The sequence below is a fragment of the Trichechus manatus genome, unplaced genomic scaffold (genome assembly GCF_000243295.1).
Source record: "Trichechus manatus latirostris isolate Lorelei unplaced genomic scaffold, TriManLat1.0 scaffold00171, whole genome shotgun sequence".
NCBI lineage: Eukaryota > Metazoa > Chordata > Mammalia > Sirenia > Trichechidae > Trichechus > Trichechus manatus.
The window spans coordinates 4747629-4766052 of record NW_004444107.1 but is presented as its reverse complement, the minus strand read 5'-3'; the positions used below and the strand labels follow the sequence as shown (position 1 = coordinate 4766052).

Below are 18424 nucleotides of genomic sequence, written 5' to 3'. Positions count from 1 at the left end.
CTAAAATGTGAAGATAGCATACAGACGCTTAAAGTATAAGGAATGATTAACAGCATCTGCCAATAAAGCTACAAACAGTTATGCTAAAAATATGCTTTGAAAGGAATAACAATAGGCTAGGAGACTTATTGCACGACTTTGAATCACTGAGTTCCTTGCTGTTGTGTAACAGCCATACATCCAAGTGCCTTTGCCAGTCAGACTTTACATCCTCGAATGAAATTCCTGAATTTGTAAAAAAAAAAAAAAAAAAAATATATATATATATATATATATCTACATGCAAGGAAACAACAAAAAGCGTAAAAGCTAACTGTAATCCTTATCCTCATGCTCCTTCTTGTCCTTGCTCCCCTGGGTAAAATAACACCTGTCAAAAGCCTTGAATTTAAATATGTTTTATGTTTGAGGACCCTGAAATGCCTCCACATGGATCTGGAGACTGACTTCTGTGTCTAGAAGGTAGATGAAACTCTTTGCAGTTCTAGTGAAGACTTACAAAACGGCGAGGATCATGTAACTGCTCAGTATTACACATGTCCTTGTCTGTCAAACTCACTTCTGCAAGCATCATCAAGCTGCACAATGATTTTTTTCAAAACAACGATCTGCTTTTAGTATCAATGGTGGAGGCTGTATTTTAAAGACACCTCTCAGTAGCCGACTCAACAGTTTTTGACATTTAAACTAGGAGTCCACGTGACTCTTTTATGCTCTTTTAACATGAAATATTAAAATAATCTAAAACAAATAAAAAGTCACACTGACAGTATTATTTTTTTTAAAAGTTCCTACGCTTTGGGAGGTGAGGGTAAAAAGAAGTGCATTAAAAACATTTAGATTGATTACCAAGTTCAAACTTATTGCTTCCAATTCAGAAATTGGTATTCCCTACTATTTCAAGTTTATCTTGTGCCTTACCTAAAATGAAGGAAAAAAAATAAGCAATGAGAGACATAAGACAAATAACAACAACAACAAAAAGAATTCATTTAGCAAAGCAGCAGCAAAATGCCCTAAACTCCCGAGCCCCTTCAACAGCCCAGCCAAGTACTCAGGGAGGACTTACGTGCGTGCCGCGCTCTGTGCTTGTGAGGTCTGCTGTGATCCCCTTCCGAGCGTGGATCTTCCCCCTGCTCTGTGCCTTCTGATGAGACTGCAAAGAACACCAGAGAAGGAGGTGCTTCTGACTGCCCTCCTTCCACTGGAGCATCCACATACCCCTTTTCTGCCTGAAGCCTGCACCCTTCTGTCTTCTGCCTGTCAGAGCAGTCGAGGATCACTTCCACTCGGGGCAGTCTTGGGTCTCCTGCTTCCCTCCCTGGGATCACTCTCAACTCTTTGCTGCTGGAGATCTGGATTATCTTGCTGGACCTCAGAGTAGGGTCCCCCTTCTCATCAGTGGGGACTGAATTTACGCGGACAATATCTTCATGTTGTAAATTAGTGTCTGGGTCAGGAGACTTAGATTTTTCAGCTCCCAGAAGAGCCACTGCAGGGACACTGGTGGCCTTGGGTCTCTCCTGTGAAAGGGACAGTTGTAGCTCAACCACAGGGCCTGGCTTCCCTGCTTCTGCCTTCTCCCTTAAGATAACCTCATCTGTCAAGCGTCGACTTTGGGAGTCAGGCATTTGGGGAGCCATTTGGTAACTCAGGACTGTTTCTTCTTTGATGCTCCCTGAACAATCTGGACCACTTCCTTGGTCCTCAGCTAGGAGAACTCCACTCTTGACTGGGGCGATGTAGAACTCTCTGTCCTGGGACTTTGTGGCTGGTCGAATTTGCAGGGTGGTGCTTTCCACATACCCCTCATGTGTGAGGTGCTCATGTTTTTTGTTTTCAGTTTCAGAGATCAAAGTCTCAATTATTCCACTGGATGGTCTGCACACAGAAAAATAATTCCAGGCAGTTAAATCAGAGTGTGTTACACCTGCCAAAGAATTTCCTGATACTTTTATGATGTCTAATATATGATACAGTCAAAATATTTCCTCCTAAATTTCAACTGTAACATATTTAAAAGCAGAAATTGGCTACGTGTTCATATTATTATTTACAGATCTTACAAATAAACTTTTCCCTTAAAATGCAACAAAAATTTCTTACAAAAGATCATGAAACCTAAATTGGTCTTAAAATTCAGCTTTTATTTTTAAAAGGCACATGATGCACTTTATCTGTAAGTTATCTGGGTGTTTCCGAGTAGCCATGTTTGTTTTAATATGACAAAGCATTTCAGTGTCTTATTGACTAACTCTTCGAGTGGTGGTCTGGAGATTATAAAGTCACATAAACACGTTCAGCAGCTTCATAACAGTCTTAGCATACAGATAATTCAAGTGATCCTTCTAGAGGCTGTACTTTCTTGAAAGGAATGAAATAGAAGCTGTTTTTAAATCTCCAGTGAGTATGCGTTTTGTAATAAGTGGACCCAAGCCCAGTACTCTTGTGTAAAGAGAAATCTTTTCCATGCTGCAATGAATCATTAAGTCAGGGAGTATTTATAATCTGAGATGGCTCCCTTTCTCCTATTCGAACCTGTTTCTTAGTTTCCTTTTAGGATCCCTGAAGTCAAACTCTTCCTTTGTCTCTCAGTTAACGAGCCTAGAGCTGTCCCCACCATCCTTTGTTTTTTGACATTCCCAGTTGGGAGCCCTGGTTGCCCAGTGGTTAAGCATTCAGCTACTAACCAAAAGGCTGGCAGTTCCAATCTACCAGATGCTCCTTGGAAACCCTACATGGCAGTTCTACAGTGTCCTACACAGTCTCTATGAGACAGCAATGGGTATTTCCAGTTGATTTTGCAAATTTGCATTTGGGAGAAGAGGAAATATCAGTGTAGGGTTAAAAACTGCTTTCTGAAATTCTAATTTACACTGTAAAAGCTTTTGGAAGAGAAGATCATTCACAGAACAGCTGTGGGAGATGGTCCTCATTTCTTACATTTGTAAGTTCTTTTTAAGAAGCAGCATTGTTTTTCTCTGCCCCTTTCTTCGTCAAAATGCACCCTGACTAATGCAGGGATCATCAGCCAAATGAGGCCTCACTTCTGTTCTACTTAGAGGAATTTACCTTAGAATTTCTGTGGTAGTAGAATTTCAGACAAAAGTTCAAAATATTTACTCTTAACGTGGCTTTTGATTACATTTTGCAAAAACAAAAAACACGCTTAACAAAAAACTAAACAAAGCAAAAATCTGACAATCAAATAAAAGGCAACTTTCCTTATGCAAATAATCTGTAAAGATTCCTGGTAATATAATATTTAAAAATCATAGCTATTCCACAAGGAATAGATGACGACAACGAATTAGATCCTTCTTACATAGGAAATGATGGATACACTCTATTAAACTGAATTTGAGGGTACCTAAAGGTCAGAGAGTTTTAATTTAGGAAGGCCTTGGGATGGAAGTGGATTAAATCACTTTGAATTATGTTAGCAATCAATTATGAAGCTGAGAAGAGAGTAGGCTGAACTCATTCCAGTCTTATAAACTAGACTACAGGCAAATGGGCAAGATGAATGTTAACATCTATTAGTAGCCAAAAGAGATAGTAGTGTATATACATGAATAATGATCATAAAAGCACTAAAGAGAGAGAAAGAGAGGTTAAAGCTTTATACCTTAAAAATCTTATTTCTCCTCAGTCTATGTAGAGTACTCAGTACCACAATTATGCTTCCTAATTATATCATCTTTTATTTTTTCTATCTTATAATTTTAATAATATTAAAAATAATAGGAAATGTTCAAAGAATCTTTTAAAATAATCTTACCCAGTTATTCCTGGGCAATTGTCCAGGAAAAGTAAAATGCTTGTCCTCTAGTGATAGACGACAGCTATGAGAGTAAGTGAAATATTTAATTCTAGGAAACATTGTTCAGATATCCAGAGTAAAGATGGTGATAATGATGATGATGATTGTCTTTGGGCTGATTTTAGTTTGCAATTCCATTTTGAATACCACCAAATAATTATTTATTTTGTAAAAAGTCGAAATGAAATACTTAAGAGAAAATAATAATAACCATAATTCCAGAAATAAAATAACAGAGAATTAGTTCATTTATTTATAAAATAGGTACCTAAAACTCAGATTTAAACCAATCAAAAAAAAAAAAAAAAGAAAAGAAACCAACCCATTGCCATCAAGTTGATTCTGACTCTTAGCAACCCTATAGGACAGACTAGAACTGCCCCATAGGGTTTCCAAGGAGCGGCTGGTGGATTTGAACTGCCAACCTTTTGATTAGCAGCCGAGATCTTAACTACTGCGCAGATTTAAACCAGCAAGTATTTTCCCATTAATAGCCATCACAACCAAAACAAGAACTAGTAGGGGATGTCCCAGATGATAAATGTATTCCAAAGAAGTTGGCCTCATTAAATCAGAAAAGACATTAACAAAGAAATAATTTAAAGGTGTTTCCCTCCATTTTGGATATCATTAAATGTTTACAAAGATGGAAGGCTTCAAATATTTCAGACACGTTTAGCTGATAATAGCAAATACTGACTACACTTGTCAATATTCTTGTTAGTTTCCTTTTAAAAACAAGTAACAGCTTTATAAACAAGTAGGGCTTTAAGACCTTAAACACTGGACTCAATGGGTAAATACATAGATGAAAGAGCCTAAGGATAATGCCAGATTTCCTCTATTTTCATAAGAGGTTGACCATAGTGAGTTCAAGTTTATATCATAAACATACTGGAAGCAGACTGACTGATTATCCGAGGGGTAATGCTGCAAGTAAGGAGTTCTGGTGTCACAAAGCTTAAGCACTCAGCTGCTAACCAAAAAGTTAATGGTTAGAACCCACCCTGTGGCTCCACAGGAGAAAGACCTGGCGATCTGCCTCCATGTGGATAACAGATAGGCAGTTCTGCTCTATCACATGGAGTCGCCATGAGTTGCAATCGACCTGCCAGCACCCAACAATAACAATGCTGCAGGTAGCATTTCTGCAGAGTTAAGTCTCTGTAACCTAGAGATGGCTCTGAGATTCTGTAGATGTCCTCTGACATCCTCCTGAAGGCTGTTCTCCAGGAAGCCAGAGCTTTCCTTTCTGGATTCATTATAATGCAATGATCAGGGCCTCATTTGCAAAGCCACTGTGGACTGTACTGGGATTTGTCTGTAAACATGTTAATGTTATAGTTTTTTGTTGTGGCCCTTTTTGTTTTCTTTTGTTTTTGTGTTTAAAGTTTACTTTTGCATTTTAAAATAATCAGGTGGGGAGGGTGGCATTTGGAGAGATTGAACTGACAAATGACTTGCGCTGATAATCCCAAAATTTTATTCTAACCATCTGCTTCTGCCCATCCCCAAACACTGGTTTTAGTGAAAATCCTGGCAAGCAGAAGTGTTTCTTTTTTTCTTTTCCTTCTCCAAGGCATCATTTTTTAATGAAAAATCATTGTACAGTGTAATAGTTTAACATTTAAACATTTTTAATTCATCTGTGAATCTGAAAATTGTAATTAGTGATCCTGATCCACCACAAAATCTTGACCCATCAAAGAAGTATTAAATTATGCTTAATATACTGAGCCTTCTAAGGAAGTAGTCTGAAGTATTTTACTAAGATTTTCAAAGATGTGCTTGAAAGAAAGATTTTCAAGTTCTCAATTAATCAGGATGCTCAATTGATTAGAACTGTCCATTTTTTAAACACTGCATTGTTGATGTTTAAGTATCATTGTTCCCATCTATCAACATGAGGAAATATATATTCTGACAAATCTTTTGTACCTTTTGATGAGCATTTGGAGAGAGTCTGTTATGCTTTCCATGAGCTTGATGACTTCAGGGTAGGTGAGGTCTGCACAAGGGTTGCCATTGATAGAGACCACTTCATCCCCCTCACAGAGCCCAGACCCAGAGGCTTTGCTCTGGCTTCGAATCTGAATGGAGTAAAAAAAGGAGGCAATAGTTAAGAATCGTATAACTTGCAAGAACCATACCACCATCTCTGAGAAACTTTTATCTGAGAGAGGTAAATCTGCAAGCTATAACATCATCCCTGATTTTTTTTCTTTTTTTTTGCTTAGTTGAACTTGTTTTGCAGTTTTTTCAATTGTGGAAAAATATATATACATATATATTCAACATTAGCCATTTCAATACTTTTTTTGCATGTGCAATTCCTTATTTTTGATGCTTCTGTTAACCTTTAAGGCCATCTTTAACTTTTCTCTCTTTCACACACAATTTATTATTTACCACAGCCTCAAAATTTAATTTGTAATATTGTAATTAAATAGAAAAACAAAATAAATTACTTGTAAATGAATTAGAATGAAAGAAATAAAGAATAGAGAAAACAGGGGGAAGACATTAAATGTCTGAATTGTTTGTATATTAAAATAATTATTTCACATCAATTGTGAAATCAGAAAATTACTTCTTCTATAAAAAATAAATTTTAAAAGCACCTCATATAGCCAAGGTGGATAAAACACTGTGACTGTGAGAAAGAGATGTAGGACAAAGTTTAGGGACAAAACTGTAGAGCTATATATGAACCAATACAAGCCATCCCACTATAATGAGGAAAGCAGACAGCTAGGGTATTAGAGAATATGTCAGAGGGAAAAAAAATCCTTGTGTGAAATGAACTACTCAAGATTTGGTACAAGAAAACATTGACAAAAATAACAGAGAGAGAGAGAGGGAGAGAGGAAGAGAGGGAGAAAGCTGAGTAAAAAATAAAAACAGCCCTGCTGTAAGGACAGCATCATTTCAGCACAGACAAATGTGGAACAACAACCGGATAAACACCTAGAAGAGAACCTTCAGGCCGTAGAAGAGAAAGAATAATGGCAGAAGGCTCTCACCGGCTTCTTGGTGAGGAATAAGTGAATGTTTATATCCCTTAGTAAGTATATTTTTCCTTGAGTTAATTATGATAAATGTTGTGCTGGTTATTCTCCATTGACCCTTCCAGGTTCATTCTCTGCCCTGCTTTCTTCTTGGATGACTGGTTTCTGCAGAGATAACCAGCTGGGCTCCCTTGCGCTCTGGCTTCTGGTTGGATTTGGTCAATGGGAAGCACCAGTAAGAGATCTAAGAGCAAGGGAAATGAGAGCTCAAGGTATGTTCTCCTTGCTGAACCTGCTGGACTATGGGCTGGCAATGGCTGTGTTCCTCCATCTAGAAAGTCACAGCTCCTATTAGTTCACGCCTCTCCCACTGCCTTAACTCCTTTTAGGTTCCAATAACACACACTATCTCCTTCCATCTTCAGGCCTTAGGGTAATAATAGCTTCCTGCTTTGAATCTCTGGGTGCTTCACCACCCTTTGTTGATTCCTTTAATGCTGCCTTTAATCCCTGCATTAAATGATCTTAACTACTGTTTTGAGGATGCCATGTACTTCCTGTTGTGACCCTAAGGTACTGATGTGTTTAGATTTCATTTTATACTGTGAGTTCAACAGTTCTCAAAGAGATCATACAATGAGATCTCAAATTAAAAAACACTAAGATACTATTCTAGATATTTTCTACCAAGGGTAGACCCTATCTGATTATTAAAATCAAGGTTCTGAATCCAGAGAGGTCAGAATCAGGTAATAAGCACTTTAAAGAAGGTTTTCATAACCAGGCTCATTTCTGATTGGGGATGAAACATATTTCAGTTTATCTCTAATAGCTGCCCACTTAATTCCTGCCAAGGTCTTAAAGGATAATTAATCAGCTAACTAATACAGGTTTAAAGTTTTTATCTCCAAGTGCATTTACATTTTAAATGCTACTCTTGAAAATAAAGAATATCTTTAAGACCCAATGTAATGACTCTATTGTGAAATTTGAAGCGAGTCAATTCATTTTGGTCTGGGATAGCCCTTCCTTTTATTGTCATAAATAATCTATATGAGACCTTCCCCTTTTTTGACAAATAAATCTCATTACTTTTTTTGTGCAATAACATGCCACTTTATTGTAAAATATGAAACGAACTGAATATTTTCAAGGGTAAAATGAAGCAATGACAGCAATGAGGAAGAGAATATTCATCTACTTTTGAAAAAATATATTTAACTGTCAAATATATTTGTTTTATCTTGCAAGAAATATTTAAAATAAAGGATCATGAGAGAGTTATTAATATGTTAAGGATAAAATGATACCCAACAACGACATTTAAGTTACGGTTAGAGTTATTTGTACACATTTCGTTTATTTAAATTTATTTTCTTTTATAAAATAAGATTTGGTAGATAATAAACCATATTTTTCTGGAGCATAAAACCATTCATTTAATGGGGTCAGATGTATTAGAATCCAAACTAGAAATCCATCCTTTGGAGGACCAAAGAGGTATTATGTGAATAAAACAAATGTGTCGTTATACTCTGTATCCCCAAAGACCCAATCTCAAGTGAGGGTTCCCTTTATGAGCAATAGTTGTCTGAGTTTTAAGCAGCTTCACGGGTTTGTAGAGCCAAGATGAAATTTTGTCCTTGGAAAATAAACAAATCCCCAACTTAACAGAGCTGTCTATCATCCAAACGTGTTGCTTGATGGGAAAAATGCAGCTCATCATTATGCTTGTCAAGTGGAGCTTTTAATGGTATTCAAATAATCAAAGGCATTGTGGTACGAGTTGTTAGCATTCCTTCAGAGCGTACGTTCTGAGGTCAACATTCAGAATCAACTGCTGTGATTGTGTTTTGCTGACCTTTACATTTGCCTGATTTAGCAGAAAATAGTTTCCCCTAAAGAACCATGTTAAATAGGGTGCTACTTTCCTTGCTATGAAAGTTTTTCTGGAAAACTAATCTTTCTCCATTTTTAATAGGATAACTAAACCAAATAAAGATAGTGTGCAAGGGTCTATCAGGCCTACACATATCCCTTGCAATCACCAACCACCAGTATGGTTCTGTTCATAGGTGTATTACGAAGGATGAACATTTATTAATGTTCATAAAATCCTGACCTTGTATTGTGTATAATTATATATCTTTATAATTTGTATAATTGTGCATTGTTATGTATATGAGTACAGGAGCCTTGGTGGTGCAACTGTTAAGCACTCAGGTGTTAACTGAAAGGTTGGCAGTTCGAACCCAACAACAGCAACCTACTTCCATAAAGATTACACCCTAGGGAGCCCTGTGAGGCAGTTTTACTCTGTCATACAAGGTTGCTATGAGTCAGAATCGACTCAACACACCTAACAGCATAACAGCAACATGTATATGAGTAAAAATTCTAACTTCTGAAAGAGTTATTTGTGAAAATGAAATATGCTGTCAGTAACAAGAGTAAGTTGGTTATACAAATCATTACTATTGACAATGCTTAATCTCTGTCAGTGACCTGGGTTTCAATCGTGTGGCTCCATTGCCTACTAGCTAATCTGACCTTTGGATGAGTTATGATATCACTCTGAGCTTTAGTTTTCTAAAATGTAAACTTAAGGCTAATACATTTAATCTATCAAGATGGTTGGGGGCAGTGGTAGTTTAGTGGTAGAATTTTTGCCTTCCATGCAGGAGACCTGGTTCAATTCCTGACCAATGCAATTTAAGGGCAGCCACCACCCTTCTGTCAGTGGAGGCTTGTGTGTTGCTAAGATGCTGAATAAAACAGACTAGGAAGAAAGGCTTGGCAGTCTACTTCCAAAAGATCAGCCAGTGAAAACCCTCTGGATCACAATGGTCTGATCCCACTGTGCATGGGGTCACCATGAATCAGGGGCTGAATCAACGGCAGCTAACAACAACATCAGGATGGTTAATGAGAATTAGAAATAATATGTAAAAGTCTCCTTGCATGATATACATATAGTTCAGATAGGTGCTCAAAAAGGGACTAGTTAATACAAATACCTTTATTTCCTATACATATATGTACATAGACACATATATTTGAAGGGATCATGCTAAATGAAAAATAAAGCTGTAAAAATGTTGGTGGTTTTTTGTCTACAGGATATTTGAAAACATCTGGATTTATTTTCAGTTTTTATCCATATATTTGGCATTATCTCATCATAATCTAAGATAATGTGTTATTTGCCTATTCTTCAGTAAGTATACATTCCTTAACCAAAAAATGGAAGAAGATAGGCCTGTTTATTATGCATCCCAACATAAATAATACTACAAATAATTAAATATTAGCAGCTTGCTTTTATTGAGCACGTACGACGCTAAGTCTTTTACAGCCTTATATCATTTAATCGCTACAATACCTCAATGAGAATATGACTGTACTTCCATTTGTACATGTACAGTGTATTGCCATTACCTTCATTTTATAGGTAAGGAAACTGAGACTCAGAGAAGTAAAGCATTTTGCCTAAAACCACACAGCTAAGACAAGAATCTGATTCCAGAGCCTGTGCTTTTAGCCACTACACAAATTGCTTCCCTAGTCAATAGTCTACATTTCCTATCACAAACCCTACAGTGAGGAGTGAATGGGAAAAGAAGACTAGTTTAGCTACCGTTGGCATCAACCAGTTACCATGGAGTCAACTCTGACTCATGAAGACCCCAAGAGTGTCAGAGTAGGACTGTGTTCCACAGGGCTTTCAATGGCTGATTTTTCAGAAGTAGATCACCAGACCTTTCTTCTGAGGTACCTCTGGATAGATTCAAACCCCCAACCTTTAGGTTAGCAGCCTAGCACATTAACTGTTTGTACCACTCAGGACTCCACAATTAGCATAATGATGAGTAAAGTTGGGATGGAAATAAATGGAAGGGACTAGTCATAGGTGGTGGAGCCCTGGTGGCTCAGTGGTTAAGAGCTCAGGCTGTTAACCAACAGGTGAACAGTTCGGATCCACCAGCCACTCCTTGGAAACCCTATTGGGCAGTTCTACTCTGTCCTATAGGGTCATTGTGGGTCAGAATTGACTCGACAGCACATAACAACAGCAAGAGTCAGACGTGATAAAAATTTGCCTGATCAGCCCATAAACCAGTGGTTAGGAAACACAAGTTTTTTATTTGTTTTCCTTCTTTATCTCCCTCATTTATTATTCTCTAGAGTCATAAAAATATTCTTTAAAATTAGAAAATTGTCAATATTATGACCCAGTGTGTTAAGAATTCAAAATTGAGTATAATTATCTTTTGCAAACTGTGACTTGAGATAGCATACCTACGTGAGCATGCAGTGTAATTGCTTTCCTTTGAGAACGTTCCCTTAGAGACCTCATTCCACTCCTAATACATTAGACATGTGAGCGAGTTTCTATTCATAAAATACTTCATTCTCTTCCAGTGTCTTTCAATTTAATCAGACCATATAACTAGAGATGCTGCTAATGTAAATATGCCCAAATACTATGCCCTATATGTTTCTTGATCCATGCAAAAAAAAAAAAAAAAGATTTATTTTACTATAACCAAGTGAAAATGGAAAGTTCAGATTTATCTGGGAAAATTCATAGCCTTATTTGTATTTCATAGAATTAATCAGAGAAGAGTTTCAGGGAATGAATAATTCCCTGGCAAAATGAAAACAGCCCCTTTTTCTCTTCTCTTACTCTCTTCATTTCCTAGTCTTCCACAACTGACTAGAACGTACCAGACTTGAATTCTCATAAAACTTTGTCCTTAAGTGATTTCGTATTTTTTATATGGCATATCAATTGTGTCAGCTTACTGTCAGTGGAACTAACTCTTATATCATGAGCTGCATTTTAATTATAAGTCATGCAAGATGTAAGAGCAAGTGATAAAAACCAAGACAATCTCCTCAAATACCATCTATTAGAATATCCAAAAAAGAGAGAAAATTGACATAAACCTAGCTTATCACATGTAGGGCTACTCTTATCAACCCATAAAATAAAGTCTTAGAGGCTTGGAGATAACTAAGTGAGGGACAGAGAGAGATGATCTCAGACAACCAATAAAGTCTGAGAGATTAAAACATTTTGACTCAAAACTGGAAAGTAGCCTATGACCTAGCAGCACTTTCTGAAGCTTCAGCCTTTCTTCAATTTTCTACTTCAAGCCTTTGGAAAAACTTCCCTTATACATCCAAGATAAGATTTAATAAGCATCCCCCAGCCCCAACTGGCTCATAAATTAAACTCGTGGTAGGTATGTCTTCTTCAGCTGATATTAGAGAAACAGCCAAAATGGTCATTGGGAGGCACAGCAAGAACAACAATGATAGTAGCTAAAATTTTAGAAATAAGTGAATAATTCTACTTTTAAAGAGTTTGTTATCCAGATCCTGAACTCCAACCTCAACCCTAGGCCAGGCAGATTCCTAGTGCCAAAGCTGGGTTCACCAGTTGGGAATTCAGGTTTACAGTGGTCTAATAGATCTGGAAATCAATAGCAAATGGCACTAGAACAGTTTAAAGATAAAGAAGCAAAACAATAATAATTATAAAGACTAGAATTTGTATTCTGGAATAAAATAATAAGAAGGATGATACTTATTGGATATAATAATAATAAGGAATAAAACCAATAATAATCCAAGTTAAACGTTTATGGTAGGAAGCAAAAAAACTTCTTTGATAGTGCAGAAATTCAAACAGCAAAATGAAAAAAAGATTTGAGAAAACAGAATGCAGAATGAATGAATAGGAAATATAACTAATAGTTGAGTAAATCAACTGTCAGCAGAGAAGATGATGGCAAAATAGTAGGTTAGATTGCTTGACTTCTGTTCCAAGCTCCTTCTAATGTGCCTCACATACTGGAGAGGCTGAGAAGATAAAAACCCTTCAGCTAGGGTTTTGAGTGTGATATAGTTTCAACAAGCAGGTATACTGGCACGAAACTTGGAATTGAGCTAAATGGAGAGAGGCATTGGGATGTGAGGCATCCATTTTGTGGGTACAGATCTGGGAGATGTTTTTATATTGAATTAAACAGTTCTGCTGGTAGCTTTTTAATCCCACATCATGGCTGAGATACGTTACCCCCATCATCTGCTAAAGAGGAAGGCAGAGGGAGACTGAAAACTTGAGGACAAAGAAGGAAGTTTGGAAAAGTCATTGCAGAAGCATACTAGGAAATCAATACGAAAGAAATAAAAGCTTTGCGAAGAACTTATAAGGAAGAAAGTGAGATGATTATCCACATGCCTAGTTGTCTTAGACAAATGTTCTAAAAGGAAGAGTAGATGATTCCTAAAAGGAAGTGGGGGTTTTCTCCATTAAAGCATTGATAAATATATAAATAATTGAATATGAGATTCAATTCTAGAAATTATTTTGTCTAAATAATGAAAACAAATCTTACAGTGTATATTCAAATCAGATGATGGATGCAAATTCAAATGGACACTAGGATTTTTTGGTTATTCTATATTCAGTACCTCAGTTTAGGCACAATGGCCTGTTCTCTTTTTGGGTGGTTTGAAGACTATCAACTTTTTTGCTCTTGTCCAGCTCTTGTATGTCAAGATCTTGGACAAAAAGTTTTCCTTTGTGTGATTATATTTACCCTTAGAGACCAAGTCACCATAAAAGTAAAAAGCATTCCTAGTGCAACCCTGGAAAAGTTCCCAGAGTAATAACTGTCTTTGACAAGAACGAGGCCCTAATCCATGGGGCTACATACTTAAGAATCTGCATACCAATGGGATTCCACAGGCAGAAGTGATGCCGCAATATAACTGCTATGAGCTGTTGTAAAGCAGCCACCATGATGTGAGAAAACTAACATGTACAAATATGGAAAGGTATTCTCCCTTTTCTTCCTTTTATAAGAATGTAAACATCTCAGCTCTTTCAGAAAAATGGCGATGGAACAGAGCCTTTATGAGATGTGTCCCTGCTGACTTTTTTGTTGGTTTAAATTGTGAAAGATTGCACAAAGGCTTTTGAACTATAGGCAGATTCTTTGTATAAACACCTATGCAGAATGCAGGGGGAAGCCCCCCACTGTTTTAAAGAACTCACACAGAAGCACAATTTATCAGGATTACTCAGAAAAGAAAGCAGAACTAGAACTCACGATTTGGGGCTTCCCATATCTGTTTATATATATTGATTAACTGCACTCACCACTGTTCACTAAATAATTTTTATTCGGTAATACCTCATACAGGGTTGCTATGAGTGAGAATAGACTCGATGGCAATGTTTTTTTTTTTTTTTTTTTTTTTAAGTCAGAGTTGAAAAACCTACAAGTAAGCTCCTAATGGTCTTTTCAGTGGTCAAAATACAGTAAAAATAAAGTTCACTAAAACTTCTGTACTTTACTGAAAGCATCTTGGACCCTTTCTCAGAGTCTATTTGCTCAATTATATACAATTCTAATAAGCTTTGTTATTTGGTTTATAGAAAATTAGTAATGGGAAGACAAACAGGCACCCTGCATAAAGGAAGATGTTACAGATGATATATCAATGCCAAAGCAAGAAGTGGCAGGGGGGAGGGGAAGTCAAAGTTTAAATACACCTGAAAATCTAAAAAAGAAAGAGTCTTGGGCCATTTAATGAAAGCATAAAAAACTCTGATATGCTCAGTAGGACTTAATGCCTCTACTGTATTCAAGTAAATAATGGGTATTAATAATAATGATCCCAAGTCATTAAAAATGTTTTAAATCATCTTTAGTAGACTGATTAGATGCTGAAAAACATGTGAGTTTTTAGACAGAGTACCATCTTAAATAGTTAAAATAGAAGTTTTGATATGTAAAGGTATAATTAGATTTGAAACATTGCCACATATAAGGTAAGGGAACTGACTGGATTAGAATTAATAATTGGAGGGCCCAAATACTTTCCTTGTATTGATATTTTTAATAAAAATTATCTCATGTACCCAGAAAATGTTCCAATTACTGATCCTTTTTTGTTTTCCAACTTTTGCATTCCAATTGCTAGTAATTACCAATGTATCCTGATTGCATGTTTGATCAATATTCAGACTGCTAAAGTTGGTAAAAGTCTCAATTTTTTCACCTTTGGCATTAGTGATTGGCTTAAATTTGAGTAATAGTCATATTAACTGGTCTTCCCTTTAGGTGTATGGGTATTACCCTATCAATGACAGGGTTGTACTTCAGGATAGGTCTTGATATGTTCTTTTTGACAATGAATGGGTTACCATTCTTCTTCAATTTGTACTTCCCTGCATAGTAGGCCACATGATTGTCCAACTGAAAATGGCCAGGAGGAGGGGCCAAAATGGCAGAGTAGTCAGACACTTCCAGTGGTCCCTCTTACAACAAAGACTAGAAAAAACAAGTGAATAGATTATATATGACAGTCTAGGAACCCTGAAAATCAAAGGCAAAGTTGAGGACTCAGACTGAGTGGCAGGGGGAGGGAGAGACGGATTGGAAGCAGTGAGGAGTTGCCAGACCTGACCCAGCAGGAGTCGGAGCCCTTCAGGCTGGATCAGCTCGTGTGTGCAGTGAGGAAAGCAGTGGTGCTTGGGAGGCGCTTTCCACACTGGGAGATACCCAGTGGCAGAGAGTCTATTTGACCATCCAGAACCAGTGAGAAGCAGAGCTTGATTGGTGAAAGGTAAGTACTTGCATCTGGCCTACCACATGGATCAAAAACAACCCCTTTGGGAAAAATACCTCTCCTGTTACCTCCCCGCTCCCTGCTCTGCACCAGGTCCAGGGTGGCTTCAACAACTGCCAAGTCCCCTGGGCCAGAAGTAGGACCCTTCATGTGCGCTGAGCCATTCTCCCGGCCTTGGAGGGGGAACAAATTAACAAATGGGAAAAAATAATCTGCTGGCTTCCCTAAGCCAGGAACTCAGGGTAGGTATAGCTCCTTTGCCTAGGCACAGGCATAAGGGGTCCATGAACTTTGAGTGCCTTTCACCCCTGCATAGAATTGTGTGGGCCCATTTCAACAGCATAGACCCTCATTACCACAGTACAACAGGGTATATAACTGAAGTTTAACTTCAACTGTTTCAGCTGTGAAGTGGCAGGTTTGTGATATTTGACACTGCTCTGCCCATTAAGCAGGGTCTTCACCAACCCATATCAGGGGCCTGAGGACTTGTGGCTCCAGCCATGCCACCTAGCCACCTGCAACAGGGGTCCAAGAATAAGTGGTGCCCCCTAGTCCTTACAGCCAACAGCACTGGGTGCTCATAGTCTGACTGCAAAACTCACCCACCTATGTGCTCTAGGGAATATGGAGATGCTTTCCTCCCAGACACTTGGGGGAAGCCATCAGCCCCCTGCCTTGCTCAGCGCATGACCCCCTACTGCAGCCAGATAGCTGTGCCTGCTCCAATCACCCATGTCAGTCTACAACTGTAGGTGAGAGCCTGCACCACACACTTGGTGAATGACCACCTGGACACCTGAGCTGAATCCATACAAGAAAAGTAAATGGACTTTTGGGCTCACATACTTAGTAACAGATCTAACCACCTGGTGACAGGACGTTAGCACTTCAAGGGTGCCAATAATCAAACTAGCTCACAAGAACAGCCTATTTGGGCATATCAAAACAAAACAAGCAAGAAGCTAGGACAAAGTAAGCAAACATAAAATAAATATAATAACTTATTGATTGCTCGGAGAATACAGTCAATATCAAATCACATAAAGAGGCAGATCATGATGGCTTCAGCAAGATCCCAAAATAGAGAATCAAGAAATTTTCCAGAGGAAGAGAATTTCTTGGAATTACCAGAGGCAGAATACAAAAGATTAATATACAGAACTCTTTTCAAGAGATCAGGAAGAAGATGAGGCAAAATGCAGACCAAGCTAAGGAACATACAGACAAAGCAATAGAGGATCTTAAGAAGGTTATTCAAGAGCATAATGACAAATTTAATAGGCTGCAAGAATCCATAGGGAGACAGCAATCAGAAATCCAGAAGATTAACAATAAAATTTCAGAATTACACAAATCAGTAGAAAGCCACAGGGACAGATTGAGGCAACAGAAGACAGAATTAGTGAGAATGAAGATAAAGCACTTGACACCAACTTATTTGAGGAAAAATCAGATAAAAGAATTTTAAAAAATGAAGAAACTCTAAGAATTATGTGGGACTCTATCAAGAGGAATAACCTAAAAGTAATTGGAGTACCATAACAAGGAGAATAACAGAAAATACAGAGAGAATCATTGAAGATTTGTTGGCAGAAAACTTCCCTGATATCACAAAAGATGAGAAACTATCTATCCAAGATGCTTATTGAACTCCACACAAGGAATATCCCAAAAGAAAGTCACCAAGACATATTGTAATCAAACTTGCCAAAACCAAAGATAAAGAGAGAATTTTAAGAGCAGCTAGGGATAAATAAAAAGTCATCTACAAAGGAGAGTCAATAAGACTAAGCTCAGGTTACTCGGCAGAAACCATATGCAGACAAGAAGGCAATGGGATGACATATATAAAGCCTTGAAAGAGAAACTGCCAACCAAAAATTATATATCCAGCAAAACTGTCTCTCACATATGATGGCAAAATTAGGACATTTCCAGATAAACAGAAGTTTAGGGAATTTGCAAAAACCAAACCAAAATTACAAGAAATACTCAAGTAAGTTCTCTGGTTAGAAAATCAATAACATCAGATAACAACCCAAGACTAGAACACAGGACAGAGAAAGCAGATATCAACCCAGATAGGGAAGTCACAAAAATAAATCAAAGCTAAAACACTGAAAAGAGGGAAATAGAGATGTCAATAGGTAAAAGATGACAACATTAAAACAAGAAAAAGGACTAAAAAATGTAGACATAGATTTTTAATATGGACAGGAAGTCAAGGCAATATAAAGAAATAAAAGACTGTTTTAAACTTAGAAAAATAGGGGTAAATATTAAGGTAATCAAAAAGGAAACTAACAATCCTACACATCAAAATATAAAAACTCAACAAATACAAAATCAACAACAATGAAAAAGATGAAAAGAAAATACATAAATGAAAATGACTCAGCACAGAAAATTAAGTGGAACAAAGAAACTGTGAACAACACACACAAAAAAGACATCAAAATGACAGCACTAAACTCACACCTATCAATAATTATGCCGAATATAAATGGACTAAATGCACCAATAAAGAGACAGAGTGGCAGAATGGATGAAAAATATGCTGCCTACAGGAGACATATCTTAGACTTAAAGACATAAACAAACTAAAGCTCAATGGATGGAAAAAATATATCAAGCATACCACACTCAAAAAAGAGCAGAGTGGCAATACTAATCTCTGACAAAATAGACTTTAAAGTAAAATCCACCACAAAGGATAAGGAAGGACACTATATAATGATTAAAGGATCAAAATACACCAGGAAGACTTAACTATAATACATATTTATGCACCAAACAACAGGGCTCCAAAATACATAAAACAAATTCTAAAAGCATTGAAAAGAGAGATAGACAGCTCCACAATAATAGTAGGAGACTTCAACACACCACTTTCAGTGAAGGACAGAACATCCAGAAAGAAGCTCAATAAAGACATGGAAGA

The 18424-nt window shown here is 37.2% G+C and overlaps 1 protein-coding gene across 2 annotated transcripts in view; it reads right to left on the bottom strand.

Annotated features, from left to right (window-relative positions):
- Positions 1-18424, bottom strand: part of SYNPO2 (synaptopodin 2) — a 221489-nt gene that overhangs the window by 39818 nt on the left and 163247 nt on the right. For both annotated transcript variants that reach the window (XM_004386805.2, XM_012558526.2), the window contains exons 2-3: positions 5762-5913; positions 1070-1881 (exon numbers count right to left, since the gene is read on the bottom strand). In XM_004386805.2, coding sequence (XP_004386862.1) covers positions 1070-1881; positions 5762-5913 — 964 coding nt within the window. The remainder of the gene's footprint in view (positions 1-1069; positions 1882-5761; positions 5914-18424) is intronic.